The 16,396-nt window shown below is 35.5% G+C and overlaps 2 protein-coding genes across 2 annotated transcripts in view; both read left to right on the forward strand.

The window, feature by feature from the left end:
- Positions 1–16,396, forward strand: part of LOC135079827 (zwei Ig domain protein zig-8-like) — a 226,804-nt gene that overhangs the window by 89,304 nt on the left and 121,104 nt on the right. The window lies entirely within an intron of this gene.
- On the forward strand, positions 11,029–13,770 carry LOC135079623 (uncharacterized). The gene is made up of 2 exons (XM_063974248.1): positions 11,029–12,131; positions 13,564–13,770. Exons 1-2 carry the CDS (start codon positions 11,327–11,329, stop codon positions 13,599–13,601), a joined length of 843 nt encoding a protein of 280 aa, XP_063830318.1. The 5' UTR covers positions 11,029–11,326; the 3' UTR covers positions 13,602–13,770.

Below are 16,396 nucleotides of genomic sequence, written 5' to 3' on the forward strand. Positions count from 1 at the left end.
TAAGAACTCATGGCGCGATTTTCACCCTCGCCCGCGGTGGTTGCGGGCCCGCAGCTTCTGTAGAATGCAGATAATTATGTAAAAACTAATGCACAACTCACGGCGCGGTTTTCGCACGCAGCGGGCGCGGGTGTAATCTAACTGAGGCAGTGCCTGAGGTAGGGCACGGGTGAGGTGACATTGAAAAAGCATACAAACCTGAAGAACATCTAAAGTCTCGCTAACAATAAGAACGCTTTCACATTTAGGCGATTTAGCAGCGCGACAAACGCGCGACAGACGCGCTGCCGAAAATTTAATACTATGTGACAGCGGTACATTCACATTATAAAAACGCGCAGCCGCGCTGCAGTCGCGCTACTAACGCCCTAATACGAAAGCGCTATAATGATTGACATCACAAAAATACCCTCCCGTGCCACTCTAATACCTCAGACATTGATTCATTTAAGCTCTAGACTTATAGCAAGAGTTTTCCAATGTCAAAAAACTTCTATGTCACGACGATCTATGTACACTGTACAGCTTAACTGCCATTAAAACAACGTATAGGCCAGTTATACTGTCATTGAACCCGCAGCGAAATTAATCAGAATAAAATGATAAAGATCGGGTTTCCTCCAGGAATCTCTGTCGGCATAGGTTTCCCGAATTTCCCGGATAAGTATCCAGTTATGAATGTAAAAGCCCCATTAAAAATAGATCCCGTAAAATTACATACAGTCAAAAAAACTGAACTCATTAATGCAAATGAAAACACCGGTTAGGGAGACGGGCCGTCATTAAAAACGTACCGGTTGTGAGCCGAAGTGATTCCGGTAGAACATCGGGATTTACATATTCAACGGACTCTTTAACATTAGAATGGCTGCGAGCTCTATCATCTATACGAATTTACGTTTCCTGCTTTGATATCCTGTTTGTATTTTTCATTTTACGATATGGCGTAAAAAAGCTTGTCCGATTGAAAGGGGTGATTTTTTGCTCAAATAAAAAAAAATCTTAAAGGTAGATTTATATTTGTCTGACGTGTTCTGTCGTGACGCATCGGTATGGAATCGGAACGTTAAGGCTCAGTTGCACCACCTAATTTTGACCGTAACTTTTACCATAACCGGTGTTTTTTGTATGGAATTTGACAGATTTTTGACGTTTGTCAAAGTTAAAATAAGATGGTGCAACCCAGCCTTAAACTAGAGTGTCGTGATGACTTCTAACGTGTCACATACTAAATGCATGAAACAGATTCTGTTCCTATTTTTTCTCCACTACACTACCGCGCCCTTTCATAACTTTCCATCATAAGATGCAGGTCAAGAGTTTTTTCATTGTATAAAATAAACATTTTTTTATGAAGCACAAGCAGGTATTTGACTACAATTAAATCTGATGTTTAGTGAGATGCAGTCTAGGATGATACTTACTGCGTAAGTACCCATTCACTCTCGTCTTGAAAAGACCCAGATTATAATGCTCGGGAAAGACAGCAACAGGCATCGAATTCCAGTCCCTAGCTGGTATTAGGTATAAAGGCCTATGTTCAGCAGTGGACGTCCTGTGGCTTAAATTATGACGATTATTATGACGAAGAGGTCTGTCGTTTATAAACACAGGAACATCAATTGATTTTAACATAATACGAATAAGGTATCTTGTTTGTGTTTCAGTTGTGGCTCCCTAAGGACTCATTTTGAGAAGCGAGCTTTTAATAGGAGCTTTATCTTCTCCCATCTAACGACATCCCCTGATACTCGAAGCCTTCATAACAGTAAATGATATTTCATGATCCATAACCTACTTCCGGTGACCGTAGCATTTACATCGAATAAATATTTGAATGCTGTAATAAAACGTTTTACGCAAAACGTTATTACTGGTCCGGATTGGTTCATAACAATATTGAGTTGGCCGTTTTCTTTAGATAATCTCAGATTTTATGTCAAAAGGCATAATAGTAAAGTGCTTCCGTTTAGTTAATAGTTGAAGGTTTGGGTCTACTTGATGGAATAATATTAAAACATCTATGGGATTTTTGGTTTACCTTCTACATCAAAAGCTTGAATAAATCTTAATTGAATTTGCAATTTATATAAATAATAAAATACCTCCCACTGTCAGAACACAATGGTGACAGACTTAGGTAAGATGGTAGTAGCTAGCCAGCCCTACCACCTACTAAACCCAGCAGGAATTCTTCCCCCTTACTGGGAATTTAACTCGGAATATCTGGATCTGAAGCAAGCGGTCTTACCTCTAGACCACAGCGGACCATTTTAACTATTCTAACGCGTGATAAGTGCTTTATCAAGCCATTAGTTACAAATTAATTTTTTTAAAAAAGTTATCGTCACGTAACATGCGAGTGGGCGGGCTTATACAACATTTATAAGAGACGACTATACTTTTACTAAATTAAATATTATTTTTCATAATCTTAAGACTCTTGCGTGTCTTTCTGCTGTGGTCACATACAAAATCGCACGTAAAGAGCATTCTATGCGCAAACCACATCAAGGCAAAAAGTAACGTCTTGTAGTTGAATTAGATGCTATTTTGCTACAAAATCAAAATCAGACTCATGTCTTTGTTTATTTGGACCTGCTAATTGCAAATCGTCAAAGGCTCTTGAGTCTTTACCTGTATTATTATTTTTTGCGACCAGCGCTTCGAGACAAACATTTGGCAACTGTTGAGAAGAAGCTCCCCAAGAAACTCCGTTAATAATAGAAAAATAAATAAAAACTATTAAATAGTCAATTTAAACTCTTATATGAAATATTCTGAAACTAAGCCGTTTGATTTTACAGTAAAAAGGTGTACCTTTCCATCTCTTGCTTTAAAATAATAGCTATTAGTAGAAAAGGTAAGCTCAATTTTACTTAAAATCTTTGTCCTATGTCAAAGAAAAGCCTCTGTCAAACGAAATTATTTTCGTTTGAATGATAAAACGAAGGATCCAGAGAGCTTGCAGCTTTAATCTGTGCTATTTTCATAAATTTCGCGATATTATAAATATAATTTTAGAATGAGATAATAAAATACGTTTTGCTTTGGAGCAGGAGCTCCGTAATTTTTGTTTGACCTCCCAAGTCACGTCGTGGATTTACATTTAACAAAACAGTTCCAAGTATATTATTCCACGCAAGTATCCTACGTTTATTATGAATCGGTATTCGTCTAAACGTGAAGCAACTGTGCCGTGACATTTTAGGCGAAACATTCGTAGTCGTTTGAAGTTGCGAGTTTTGGCAACTGGAAATACGCTGCCAGAGGTGATTTAACATTGGTTAACTTTGGGAATTTTATACAATGCAATCTGGAATCTGAGTACCTACGTACGAGACGATGGTTGTCATTAAAACTTTTATAAATTACCTACCTATACATTTACTAGTACATTTGTAGGTTGTAGACAAGACGAATACTTTTTTGTGCTGTTTTTAAATCTGTAATTTCTATTATAGTAGGTATCGACAGCTCCTTCTTACAATGACTTTCAGGACCGGTCGTTGTAAAAATTTTTTTCAGCAGTAAACGTCTACGTATTGGTTGAAACTGACTTCAGTTGGCAGTTAGGTACTTACTTTGGAAATGACTGAAGAAATCCTTGGCCTTTTTTCACCAGTGTCTTAGGCTGAGTTTCACCACCTAACTTTGATCGTAATTAGAACGATAACCGGTGTTTTTGTATGGAGTTTAACAGATTTTTGGCGTTTGTCAAAGTTAAAGTAAGATGGTGCAACCCAGCCTTAGTTGAGACGAAGCACCAACATAATATTAAGGCCGGGTAACAGAGAAAATGGCGAAAATGAGGTTTTCATTTTTCATTTTTGAGGTACTAAACAGTAAAATAAAAGGCTAAGATTTTTTTTGGGCATAGTTGAGGATATTTTCTAGGGCTATTAACGGATGGAAACACGATTTCATGAAGTTGACTCGATAGAATAAATTCCCAAAGTTACCTCTATCCGTTTTCTAATTATGGTTTTATTTTTAAAATAAGCGATTTGAGATTCTGAATCTTTTACTAAACTAAAGTTCAGAAATAACTTGAGGGCTTTTAACGGATGAAATTTTTATATTGCGTCTTATTTAGTTACTATGTTAAAAAATGTGGAAAAAATCGCCCATGACGGCTTGGACAATCTCAATCAGTCGCGCGGTGGCGCTTACGGAGGACGGACGCGTGCCAGTTTTTTGGCCGTGACAGTTCTCGATTTGTCAATATTTTTGACAATGATGACTTTGATGAGTCACAGTATAATAATACCAGTGTTAATGGAGAAAGCTAAAATTTTTGATAATTAAGAATTCTGAATTTTGTCTACCTATTGAAATTTAAATCGTTGGCATCCTTTTAAACTAAGACTCTACTCATGATACATTCCTCAAATATGAGACAAAACCAATGAGTTAAAATTACATTTTAATAGTACCTACATACAATCGTCTTCACTCTTTAGAAGAGCACACTGACACAAATAAATAATAAAAAATTAGGTCAGTGGGTCAAATATAGGGGCAGCTGCACGTCACTGAAAGACGATTCTGTTTACTCGGCATCTGGGCTGGAGAACATGAATCCTTGCTTACAGATGCAGATGTAAATAGAGTTATAATTGAACAAATTTTACATGAAATGTTTAACAGAACTCAGTTAAAAGACACATACATGGAATACCAATAAGGTTGCGGAGGGAAAGCTACCTATTATAAACTAGCGGCCGCCCGCGACTTCGTTCGCGTGGACCTCGTTTTACCCCCGTTAGATATGATGTTTTACCTTCATTTTACCCATGTTGATAGATGGCGTTTCACGGTTTCCCCCGAATGAATATTTACGAACGTCATACCGTAGTTTGTCCAATGCTGTAGATTTTAACCAATGACGATAGATGGCGCTTTTAGACACGTCTTATTTATTTATTGAAATTTATTTGCCACATATCGTCATAATGTTAATCTGGGTTATAAACAATAATACTGTAAAGTTTCAACAAAATCCGTTCAGTAGTTTTTGCGTGAAAGAGTAACAAACATCCAGACATCCAGACATCATGACATCCAAACTTTCGCCTTTATAATATTAGTAGGATATTTCACAATCCAAACTAATATTTACTATTTAGCATTTACTTACAGTAAATATTAGTTTGGATCGTGAAATATTTAAAATAAAAAAAAGAATAAAGCAAAATAGGGTTTCAAATTACCTATCTATAATCTAATATTATAAAGAGTTAAAGTTTGTGTGTTTGTATATTTGTTAAATTGTAAGGGGTAATCTCGGGATCTACTGAACTGATTTTAAAAAATCTTTCACCAATAGAAAGCCACATTATATCTGAGTGTAATAATAGGTTATATAAAAACCAAAAAATTCCACGCGGGCGAAGCGGCGGGCGGAAAGCTAGTTTATTTATAATTATGTAAGAGCATAATTATTAAAGTCGAAGTCGAACATTCTTTATTTGTGTGGACCTATATTAACGAGAGATTACAAGGCGTCAAATATTTCAAGAAAAAAATTAAAAACTATTATAAAGCTTAATTTTGCTCTCATGGAGCCTTTACCTACTCTGACAAATTAAGACTTAGAGAAGAAACTAATAATAAAACTATTTAACTGTCCTGCAATGAAAAACTTGATCGGGTACAACACCTCAAGTTATTTCAGAACTGGATTTCATTAAAAGACTCCGAATATCAAATCGCTTAGGTATCTAAAGTCAAACGATTCTGAAATGTCAAGTGGACTAATGAATAACCCATTAAGATAGTAGCGCCCTCCTGTCAATGACATACCTGGAACGATAGAGTTTTGAACAACTAATAAAAATGCTTTGTCCTAAATGACTGACGGATATCGTAGAGACCTGAAAGTTGGAAGGTGTGTTCTTTTTATGACGTAGACATCTCATAAGAAAAGATTTTGCGAAATGGGGTCATGAAATGAAGGGGGTGAAAAAAGGGGGCAAAGTTTGTATGGGACAAAGTGATTCCTTGGTTCAATCTACTTGAAATTTAGTTTAACAATACCTTAATATAATTCATGAAAGACGTGTGGAACGGGTAGAAAGTAATTTTGGCAGTCATTTTCTTCGAAGTTGATTTCAATACTACTTAGTGCCTTTGATTTAATTACTTTTTATTTTTACAAGTGTTTGAAAACTCCATTTCAGATTGTGTTCAATGTCAAGTGAAATCTCAAATTGAAATGTCTCAATCTCAATGAGGAGACTCTGTATTTATTCCTAGAATTCCCCAAACACCGTCAAATTACCCTTTCGAATTCAAGACAGTGCAGTTTCCCATCAGTCTGCTTCATAATGACTATAAACAAAGCTCAAAGTCAAACTCTAGGGACCTCTGCTTAAACTCCCATGAGTGCACAGAGGTACGCACGTAACCGCGTGTGATGCTCATAGCAATTTTCGATAGGTACAGAACCCCGTACATACGTCATACATATTATAGAAAGAAAACACCCAGACCAAAACAAACAAAATATGTTTCTGCAATTTTAGTATGATATTTTTATTTATTAATAAACAAAGAGACTGAACAAAATTGATGCGTACCTATACTGATTAATGTTATTAACCACATGCAAAGCTTCGTGAATTGCAACAACTATAATTAAATTTATTATCCAAGCTCTAAATAATCGCTACTAAGAGTATCATATCATAAAAAAAATTCCAATCGCTCAAGCTCCCAAGGGCCTACCGATAGGTCGGGTGACGTAATCTTGAAATTCTTTAAGCCGGCACAGCACTTCCAGAAGGTCGGGCGACGCCACGGCCATTTTGAACCGTGTTTACTTCTGCAGTTATATTTTATATTTATTCGATTCTAGAATATATTCCCAAAAAGTCTGAAAAGTGTTTTAATTTGTATCACTTGGATATGATTTGTATTAGAAAGTGTTGTGAGTGTGACGCTTGAAGGGAAGGAAGTCAACCTAACCTAACCAACTGCGTATTTCTATACTGTGTAGCTGGAAATTGTGGCGGGAGCTCTTTGACGCGCTGTTTTCGGCGAAGACTTGCGCGCGCAGATTTTGACAGCGCGAAATACCTACTTTAGAAGAAATACCAAGCCTTAACATGCTCAAGTGGCCGGTTGCTCCAAATAAACTGTCATCGTATACGCCGAGCCTAAACCGTTTCCCTGGAACGCTATTTAATTCCGCAGAATATCAAAGCGCGACGGAAATTATATCATCAACTGCGGATGTACGGGAACGACCCGCCCGCACATGTTGGCACCAATTTGTTTACCTCCAGCGAGTTTAGTCGAGATTCTCTTCCGCAAAACACGAATTTGTAGTTGCATGAAACTTGATGTTGCATGCTCATTCATTCGGACACCTTTGAGTTGAGTAAATGTAATTCATAAAGTGTCGTACTGTAATTGCATCTTGTTTTTGTTTCTTATTACTGTTACTCTTAGGTTTCGGAATCAGATTGCCGATTGGTGATTCGAGGAACGCGGGTTTGATTCCCTTCGACCTCGGTCTTATTGTGGTGAACCCACTCCAAACAAAAGGGAGGAGTGGTTATTATAATATTATCAACTGAGATGTACTAGGAACGACCGCCTGCACATGTTGGCACCAATTTGTTTGTTTCCAGCGAGTTTGTAGTTGCATGAAACTTGATGTTGCATGTCCGCAAAACACGAATTTGTAGTTGCATGAAACTTGATGTTGCATGTCCGCAAAACACGAATTTGTAGTTGCATGAAACTTGATGTTGCATGTTCAAGTTCATTCATCCGGACACCTTTGGGTTGAGTAAACGTAACTCATAAAGTGTCTTACTGTAATTGCATCCAAAACTTGCTTTTGTTTCTTATTACTTTAATTGAACACATTAACTGTTGCTCATAGATGTTGAAGTCAGATTGCCGATTGGACATTCAAGGAACGCATAATATTTGATTCCCTTCGACCGCTGGACTAATGTGAAAAATAATGAAAACATGATTACATCGGCCAATTTCCATTTCAATACACGTGTATCTCAATAATCACTTGACATTGGCAAAATCGGTACGTATTTCAGAGAGATATTTCCATAAATTGTACCTAATATAAAATATGTTCTCACACTGACAAGAATTGATAATGATCAACCAGTTATTTATGGACGTTTATTTGTTTATTATGTTAATCAGACCCAAATGAACGTAAAAGAGTTTGAGTATAACTCAATTTAATCTAAAAAATACTTAATTTTAATATTAAATTTAGCTACGATAACAACCTGTAATAACTTTCCCAAAACTCGTGGGCGATAAAATAAAATGGTAATTATAAAACCAAACACACTTGAAAATCCCCCGCGTTTTATTGGGCGTACCAACACCCCCCTTAGTACTCTATAAATAAATTGTGAAAAGGCACCTCAACGGGGGTCGGACAAAAAATAAATACGTACAGTTCGCGTTCAATTTGGTTACCAAATTGACGAGAAATTGGTCCTTTGGCGCTTAGCGCGGATCTAACGAACAAAAATGGTATTCTATACCGTTTAAGCGCTGGATTTATTTTTTGTATGCTTTCTCTGATCACGGTTCGAATAGATTGTAGAAAGTCTGCTGAATAGAATTTTTAGGGTCATATTTCAAACTGGTTCAGTGACATAGATAAAGAAAGGCCATGATTCACTGGGTTATCGGATTTAGCTTACTTTTACGGCTGTGGGACTTGGTACAGTTAGGATTTTAACTTCGATTTTAATTAAAAGTTTTGAGTATCATTATTTTGTGAGCTATAATTATTAGATTTTAGACTTTCGCATTAAAACATCGACTGCATGGGTGGCATGTAGTGATTAAAATGATTATTTAGAATTTTAGGAATTATCTATTAACGTGAATTTACACAATAGGTATTTCGAATAAGAATAAGAATAAGAATGTCTTTATTCAGCATAATTGTCATTTAAGGTATACAAAGCACGAGTAAGGACATAAAAAAAAAACATAAAAACATAACAAACAATAAATAAAAACATATGCTGAATAGGCGCCCGCTCAGCAAAAATCGTGACATGACACAAACGTCATGCCGAGAAGCTGGTTTTCAGCGGGAACCTATTTCCTATTTCAATAGGTTGCACATACTTACTTTACTTATGTAAGTAAATTATTTCATTTACAACATTTGTGCTGATTATGTGTGACTAAAATACATTTTGTCTATGTATTGCCTAAGATAAATTACTGTGATTTATGTACAATACTGAGTACCGAGGACGGGTTACTGTGATGAATGTATACATCCCTTTTACCTAATTCGACCCAAAATATTAATATTCATAACACAGCTTTCTACTTTGAAGGGCATCTATTGTTGTGGCAACACTAGAATTACATTGAAGCCCTTAAAGTTAATTTTATATACGGCTTTGTATATGAATAATATCGAACGTATTTTGTATTCAAAGTTGTAGGGTTTCTTTAGTTCTGAAGTGCTTAGTAATTTTCATTAGGTAGGCGTGGAAATTTTAACATTAATTTTACTGTATGTTAGATAGAAACCAAGAAAGCCCTAAATTTTCGGTATTTATTTTTTATTGTCAATCCAAATTTTATTAAAAATGCAATTTTAATTTAGATCGAAAGTAAAAATTGTATCAGCTGTCCAAATAATATGACGAACATTTAAATAATATGAATAAATTGGTTACATAAAAACAAAACTAAAACGCTGAGATCTTAAATTTTTGAAGTCAAAATAACAAAATAAGTCGAATTAAATCAATTTTATATCAATCACCTACTTCCTATTATACTTACTTGAAAACAAGACAGGAATTACCGTGTTTTCTTCGAGAAGAATCGTTTGATTCCACAAACAAACATGTCTATCCTTTTCAAACAAAAAGCAGTTTTTGCCACCGTACCTATATCCAAAGTTCAGGGCTTTTCAATACACTAAACTTATTCAGCCATTATCGACAAGTCAGCTGCCAGACGGACTAGGCCCGGCGACACGTTAACGGTACCCATGTTCCGTAATGGCCTTGTTTTTAGGGTTCCGTATGAATACTGCTGTTTTTTTCTGAAGTACAATTTTTCAAAAACATCCACGATGAAATCTGAAAAAATCTCACTCAAATTTTCAGCGTGCCAATGAGTGCTAAAGAACTGTCAAATAGTTGCAAAAAATGTAACAGTACGTTACGTCGCATCACGCATCTTTATCACACAGTGTTGCTGCTAGTGACATCTCGCTCGCTCAGTCCTTTGTTGCTCTATTCCGCTAAGTATCTTAACTTTTGGGTCCAATTAAATTGATGATAGTCATATTGTTTTAAGCTTTCATGGTCACTAACATAATTATTATTAACATCTCACCCGCAAGTTTCCTCAGTTACTCCGTGACCACGGCGCTTGCAACAGTGCCGAAATATCGGGAACTCAAAATTAAGGTTCATTGTGGGAATCCCGTCAGTAATAATAATTATGATGACATTTACTAATAATATTATTTTAAAAATCTAGTAAGTATCTCTTAAGACAAATTTCTACTTTAAATAAACAAGGTAACAATTTTCGTATTCTCTAAAAGAATAGTCGTTTGATTTCACACACAAACATGTCCATTCTTTTCCAATATACGAGTAATGTAGATTTTGCCAATATATTTCCAGAGTTCAGGGCTTTTCAATACACTTATTCAGCCATTACCGACAAGTCAGCTGCCAGACAGATAAGGCCCGGCGACACCTTAACGGCACCCATGTTCCTTAATGGCCTTGTTTTTAGGGTTCCGTATGAGTTACCGATGTTTGGATAAGGTAACGGTATTGATGAGTGGTTGTTGGAGATTTTACGTAAATAAGCAAAGGAAGAGGCTTTAATTGAATTCAAAGATGATATGAGCCCTTGTGAGATTAAAACTGAAATATTGATTGTCATGAATTAAAAACAAACATTTCTTATGAAAACTTAAACTTAATAACGAAAGTGTTCAAGTGATTTTGATGGTTAATTCAGAGGTGGAATTGTTGTATACTCGATACTTTATGATATCTTTGATGCTTTATGATATCTTTGGTATTAGACCATAACTTTATATTGTCTGTGGATTCATCACTCTCTTCCTCTTGGGCAATGTCGGCCTGTATTACGTGTGCTTTAGAAATAAACTGCAAGTACCAAGAATACTCTTTTTATTCATATATAACATGGTGTCAGGTGTTAAACAATACACCAGGAAGCAACCCTCAAGTGGGAAATAAGAATTACTTCAGTGTTACGAAGATACGGCGTTTTACAAAAACTGACCTCGCGGCGTGCCCTACAACCAAACATGGAGGCCCTACAACCGCCAAGAAACTTGCTTATTTCGGGACGAAATAACAACTGGAAACAGTTCAGACAAATGTTTCTGTTGTATCTCGAGGCGATTGGACTTTCAACGGCGACAGAGTCAAGGAAAATAGCAATATTTCTTAATTGCGCTGGAACGGAAGGCGTGGAGATCTACAATGCCGCCAAGAGCAAAGATGGAGACCAACCTAAAGTGGAAGAAACATTGGACGACGTATTGGAGCTGTTTGACAATTACTCAGAGCCGAGAAAAGGACTGACTATCCACACATATGAACTTCTCAGAATGAAGCAAGAGGAACAGGAGAGCATTGACCATTTCATCACAAGGACAATAAACCAGGCCAAGAAATGTGAACTAGGAGAACTGTTCGAAAGAATGACTATCATGGTGATAATTATTGGATGTAAGGATACAAGCATAAAAGAAAGATTACTTAGGTTGGAGCAGTTTGATCTGAAAAAAGCAACAGAATTATGTAGAACTGTGGAGTTGGGTAAAGATCAAGTTAACATCATTGAAGGACAAAATAGAGAAAGGCTAGACATGATAAGGAGAATGAAGCAAAAGGAATGTAACTACTGTGGAAAAATACATTTGCCTAAAGCTTGTCCGGCCTACGGAAGAAAATGCAAAATATGCAACAAGTACAACCACTTCGCGTCTATGTGCAGAAACAAGAACAAAAGCTACAAACAAGGGACCGGAAACAAGAAGGAAAAGAAGATACATGAAGTCGCTCAAGATCGGGATTGCTCAAGTGCTAGTGAGGACTATAACTTAGGTAGTATAGTTACTATAGACAGTGTTAAGTAACAAAGTTGGTTGGAAACATTGAAAATTAATAATATTGAGGTAAAGTTCAAATTAGATACTGGTGCTGACTGTAACACATTACCGTTACAACTTTATAATAAAATTAAGGGTAATAGTGTATTGAAAGATTCACAAACAGTGTTACTTGTGTACAATAAGCAAAGGTTACAAACGGTAGGTACTGTGGAGTTAGATTGTGAGTTAAATTGTAAAAGAGAGAAACTTAATTTCACTGTGATTGACTTACCTGTTCAACCAGTTATTGGATTACCAGATTGTATGAGGCTAAATTTAGTGAAAAGGTTAAAGGATTTAAAACAAGTAAATACTATAGATTGTGATAGAACCGCATTTATTAAAGAAAATGAAGATGTTTTTAAAGGGTTAGGAAGTATAGGAAAATATCAAATTAAAGTGAGAGAGGATGCATGCCCTGTTGTGAAACCTATTAGAAGAGTGCCAGATGCTTTGAAAGATAGACTGAAAGAAACTTTGGATAGTTATGAAAGTAGAGGTATAATACAAAAAGTGAGTGGCCCGACTGAATGGTGTAATAATTTGGTTATAGTGGAAAAACCTAATAAGTCTTTGAGGTTATGTTTGGATCCAAAAGAATTAAATAAATATATTATGAGGGAAAATTACCAAATACCATCACCAGAGGAAATATATAATAGTTTAGCGGGGAAGGAAATTTTTACAGTCTTAGACATGAAAGATGGGTTTTTTCAAATTTTACTAGATGATGAGAGTAAACTGTGTACGTTTGGAACACCCTTTGGCAGGTATAGATTTAATAGATTACCTTTCGGCATTACATCAGCCCCAGAGGTATTACAGAAAATAAACAACACTATTTTTGGTGATATAATGGGAGTACACATATTATACGATGACATAATAATTGGGGGAAAAAATACAGCTGAGCATGATAAAATTTTGTCTCAAGTGATAAAAAGAGCCAGAGAGCACAATGTTAAATTTAATAGCACAAAATTACAGTTTAAGAAAGATCACGTGAAATATGTAGGTTTATACATTTCTAAAGAAGGCATAAGAGTTGACCAGGATCACGTTCAGGCTATTTTAAAGTTAGAAGAACCAAAAAACATAAAACAACTACAAAAATTTCTAGGAATGTGTAATTACCTAAGTAAATTCATACCAAATTACTCAAAAAGTACTGAACCTTTAAGAAATTTGTTGAAAAAGAATAGTGAATGGATTTGGGATTCCAATCATACATTAGCATTTAAGGAAATAAAAGAAAAATTAAGTTGTACACCAACATTAGCTATTTTAAAGAAAAAGGGAACATTAACATTGCAAACAGACAGTTCTAAAGGAGGAATAGGTGCATGTTTACTTCAGGATGGGAAACCAATTTCTTTTTATTCCAGATGTTATACTGAAAGTCAAACTAGGTGGGCTCCTATAGAAAAAGAACTTTTTGCTATTTGTGCTGCAATGGAAAAGTACCATCAGTTTGTTTACGGTAGAGAAATTATAATTGAGACAGATCATAAGCCTCTAGTGGCCATAATAAATAAAGATTTAAATAAAATTTCAGCAAGATTGCAAAGAATGGTACTCAAATTGTTAAAGTATAAATTCACTATTTAATACATACCTGGAGAAAAAATGTTTATAGCTGACTATTTGTCTAGAAATTTTATTCAAAATAATAGTAAAGAAGAGCCTACTTTAACTGAGTTAGTTCATACTATAGAGCAGGACTTAATACACGGATTTGACAATGATTTACCTATTTCGGACATGAAATTGCAACAATTGCAAAACAATACTGGACTTGACAATAATTTTAAACAGATTTTGACTTGGTGTGAGATAGGATGGCCAAATAGTGATAGGAATATTCAGGACAAGGAGTTAAAAACTATATTTAAATTGAAAGAGGATGTTACTGTGAAAGACAACATTTTATATTACAAAGATAGATTGATGATACCTAGAGTGATGAGAAATGAAATGTTGAGTCGCATACATCAAGGTCATGCAGGAGTTGTTAAATGTAAATTGAGAGGCAGGAAAGTAATGTACTGGCCTGGAATGTCATGTGACATCGAGACGTTTGTGTTAAATTGTACTACTTGTGAAAAATATAGAAACTCGAATACTAAAGAACCACTCATGTCACATGAAATTCCAGAACTTCTGTTTATGAAAGTAGCTATGGATATTTGTCATTTTGGAACTAAAGATTATCTTGTTTTAATAGATTACTACTCTAAATGGATAGAAGTTAAATTGTTAAAAAGTAAAACTGCAGAAGAAGTTATTCAAAAGTGTAAACAAATTTTTGGAATGCATGGTATACCTAAGTATGTTATGAGTGATAATATGCCTTTTAATAGTTACAAATTTAGAGAGTTTGCAAATGAATGGGAGATAAAGTTAATAAATTCAAGTCCTAGATATCCTCAGTCGAATGGAATGGCAGAGAAGGCTGTAGGTATAGTGAAAGGTATTATGAGAAAATGTAATGACACAAACACTGATTTTCATTTGGGTTTGTTACACTACAGGACTACACCTGTAGCAGGATTGGAGTATAGCCCTTCTGAATTACTAATGAACCGTCTTTTGAGAACTAACTTACCTTGTTCTAAAAATATTTTGAAACCTAACATACCTAAACATGTTCAAGATAAGATGTCTATTGTTAAAAATAAGTCTAAAATTAACTATGATAAAACTGCTAAATGTAAACATGATTTTGCTATGGGAGAAAATGTAACGATTCAAAATGTACCAGAGAGAGAGTGGAAATCAGGGAAAATAATGAGTAAAGTGGGACCTAGGTCATATAAAGTATTAAATACAGAAGGTAATTGTGTTGTAAGAAACAGTAAACATATAAATAAAAGTACAAATAAACTAAAGATTAAAACAGATAATTTTTTGGATGACTATGATGTAAAATGTGATAGAAATGAACAAAAATTACAGTTTGAAAATAATGTAACTTCTGATAGTGTACCTAATATAAGTTCTAACTATTATACTACTAGATCTGGCAGGCAAATTAGAAAACCCCAACGTTTTAAAGATTTTGTGTAATTCTGTGTAACTTAAATTTTATGTTAGAGCGGGGGATGTTGTATACTCGATACTTTATGATATCTTTGATGCTTTATGATATCTTTGGTATTAGACCATAACTTTATATTGTCTGTGGATTCATCACTCTCTTCCTCTTGGGCAATGTCGGCCTGTATTACGTGTGCTTTAGAAATAAACTGCAAGTACCAAGAATACTCTTTTTATTCATATATAACAGGAATTGTGTAAAGCAGTCGTTATCATTTAACAGTTCATAACGTACGATTATTCTGTCAAACGCTTTGTTTAACTGACTTTATCGTACGTTATGAACTGTCAAATGATTACGATTTCTTTACACAATTCCACCTCAGATCTTGCTGGATAGGTTGAAGTTGAAGCAAGGATTCATAAATTACAGTAGGAAAAAATACGAAATAACTAAGTACTTTAGTTATAAATCAGAAACCACTATTACTACTGGACTAACTAACTAAGATGGTGCAGCCACCCAAAGCGAGTCTTGACTTCCGACAATAGACTCCACTCCAGTTTGTTCTGCGCCACTCTCGCCAGTTACCGACGTTGGACTAGTTGAGACCACAAGAACTTACCACTAAACTTTTAATCCAAAATGGCGGATGACCTCCTAAGCAATCATCATCATCATTTCAGTTATATGACGTCCACTGCTGAACATACGCTTCCCCCAATGACTTCCAATCGGTAGCGGCCTGCATCCAGCGCCTTCCTGCTACCTTTTAAGCTTCCTAAGCAATGCTCCCCTTTAACGTCTAAACTCTGTCGATCCACGTTTCCAGATTAATCCCCTGAATGTTTAAAAAACAACGGAGCGAATACGCAACCTTTGTAACACCTAACGATACGTTGAGATTCGTGCAAGCTCACCAAACTCGCTATCACTCCCTTTCCGCTGACTCTGTCTCGTGACATAAGATAAAATGATGTGGTAGGATCTGTTAAGTTCTAACAGTACGTGAGTCAAAGATTGTTTACAGAAGATTGATCGGAAATAATAAAAACTAAAAACACGCTCTTAGTTTAGAGTTCCTGTGGTCATCTCCCGACTGCGTCATCAGTACCCTGGACATCATTTAGCACTAAAATGCACACTAAAGTGTTATAATTTTACACCAACCACACTGTAGC

The sequence above is a fragment of the Ostrinia nubilalis genome, chromosome 17, assembly GCF_963855985.1.
Source record: "Ostrinia nubilalis chromosome 17, ilOstNubi1.1, whole genome shotgun sequence".
Lineage (NCBI taxonomy): Eukaryota > Metazoa > Arthropoda > Insecta > Lepidoptera > Crambidae > Ostrinia > Ostrinia nubilalis.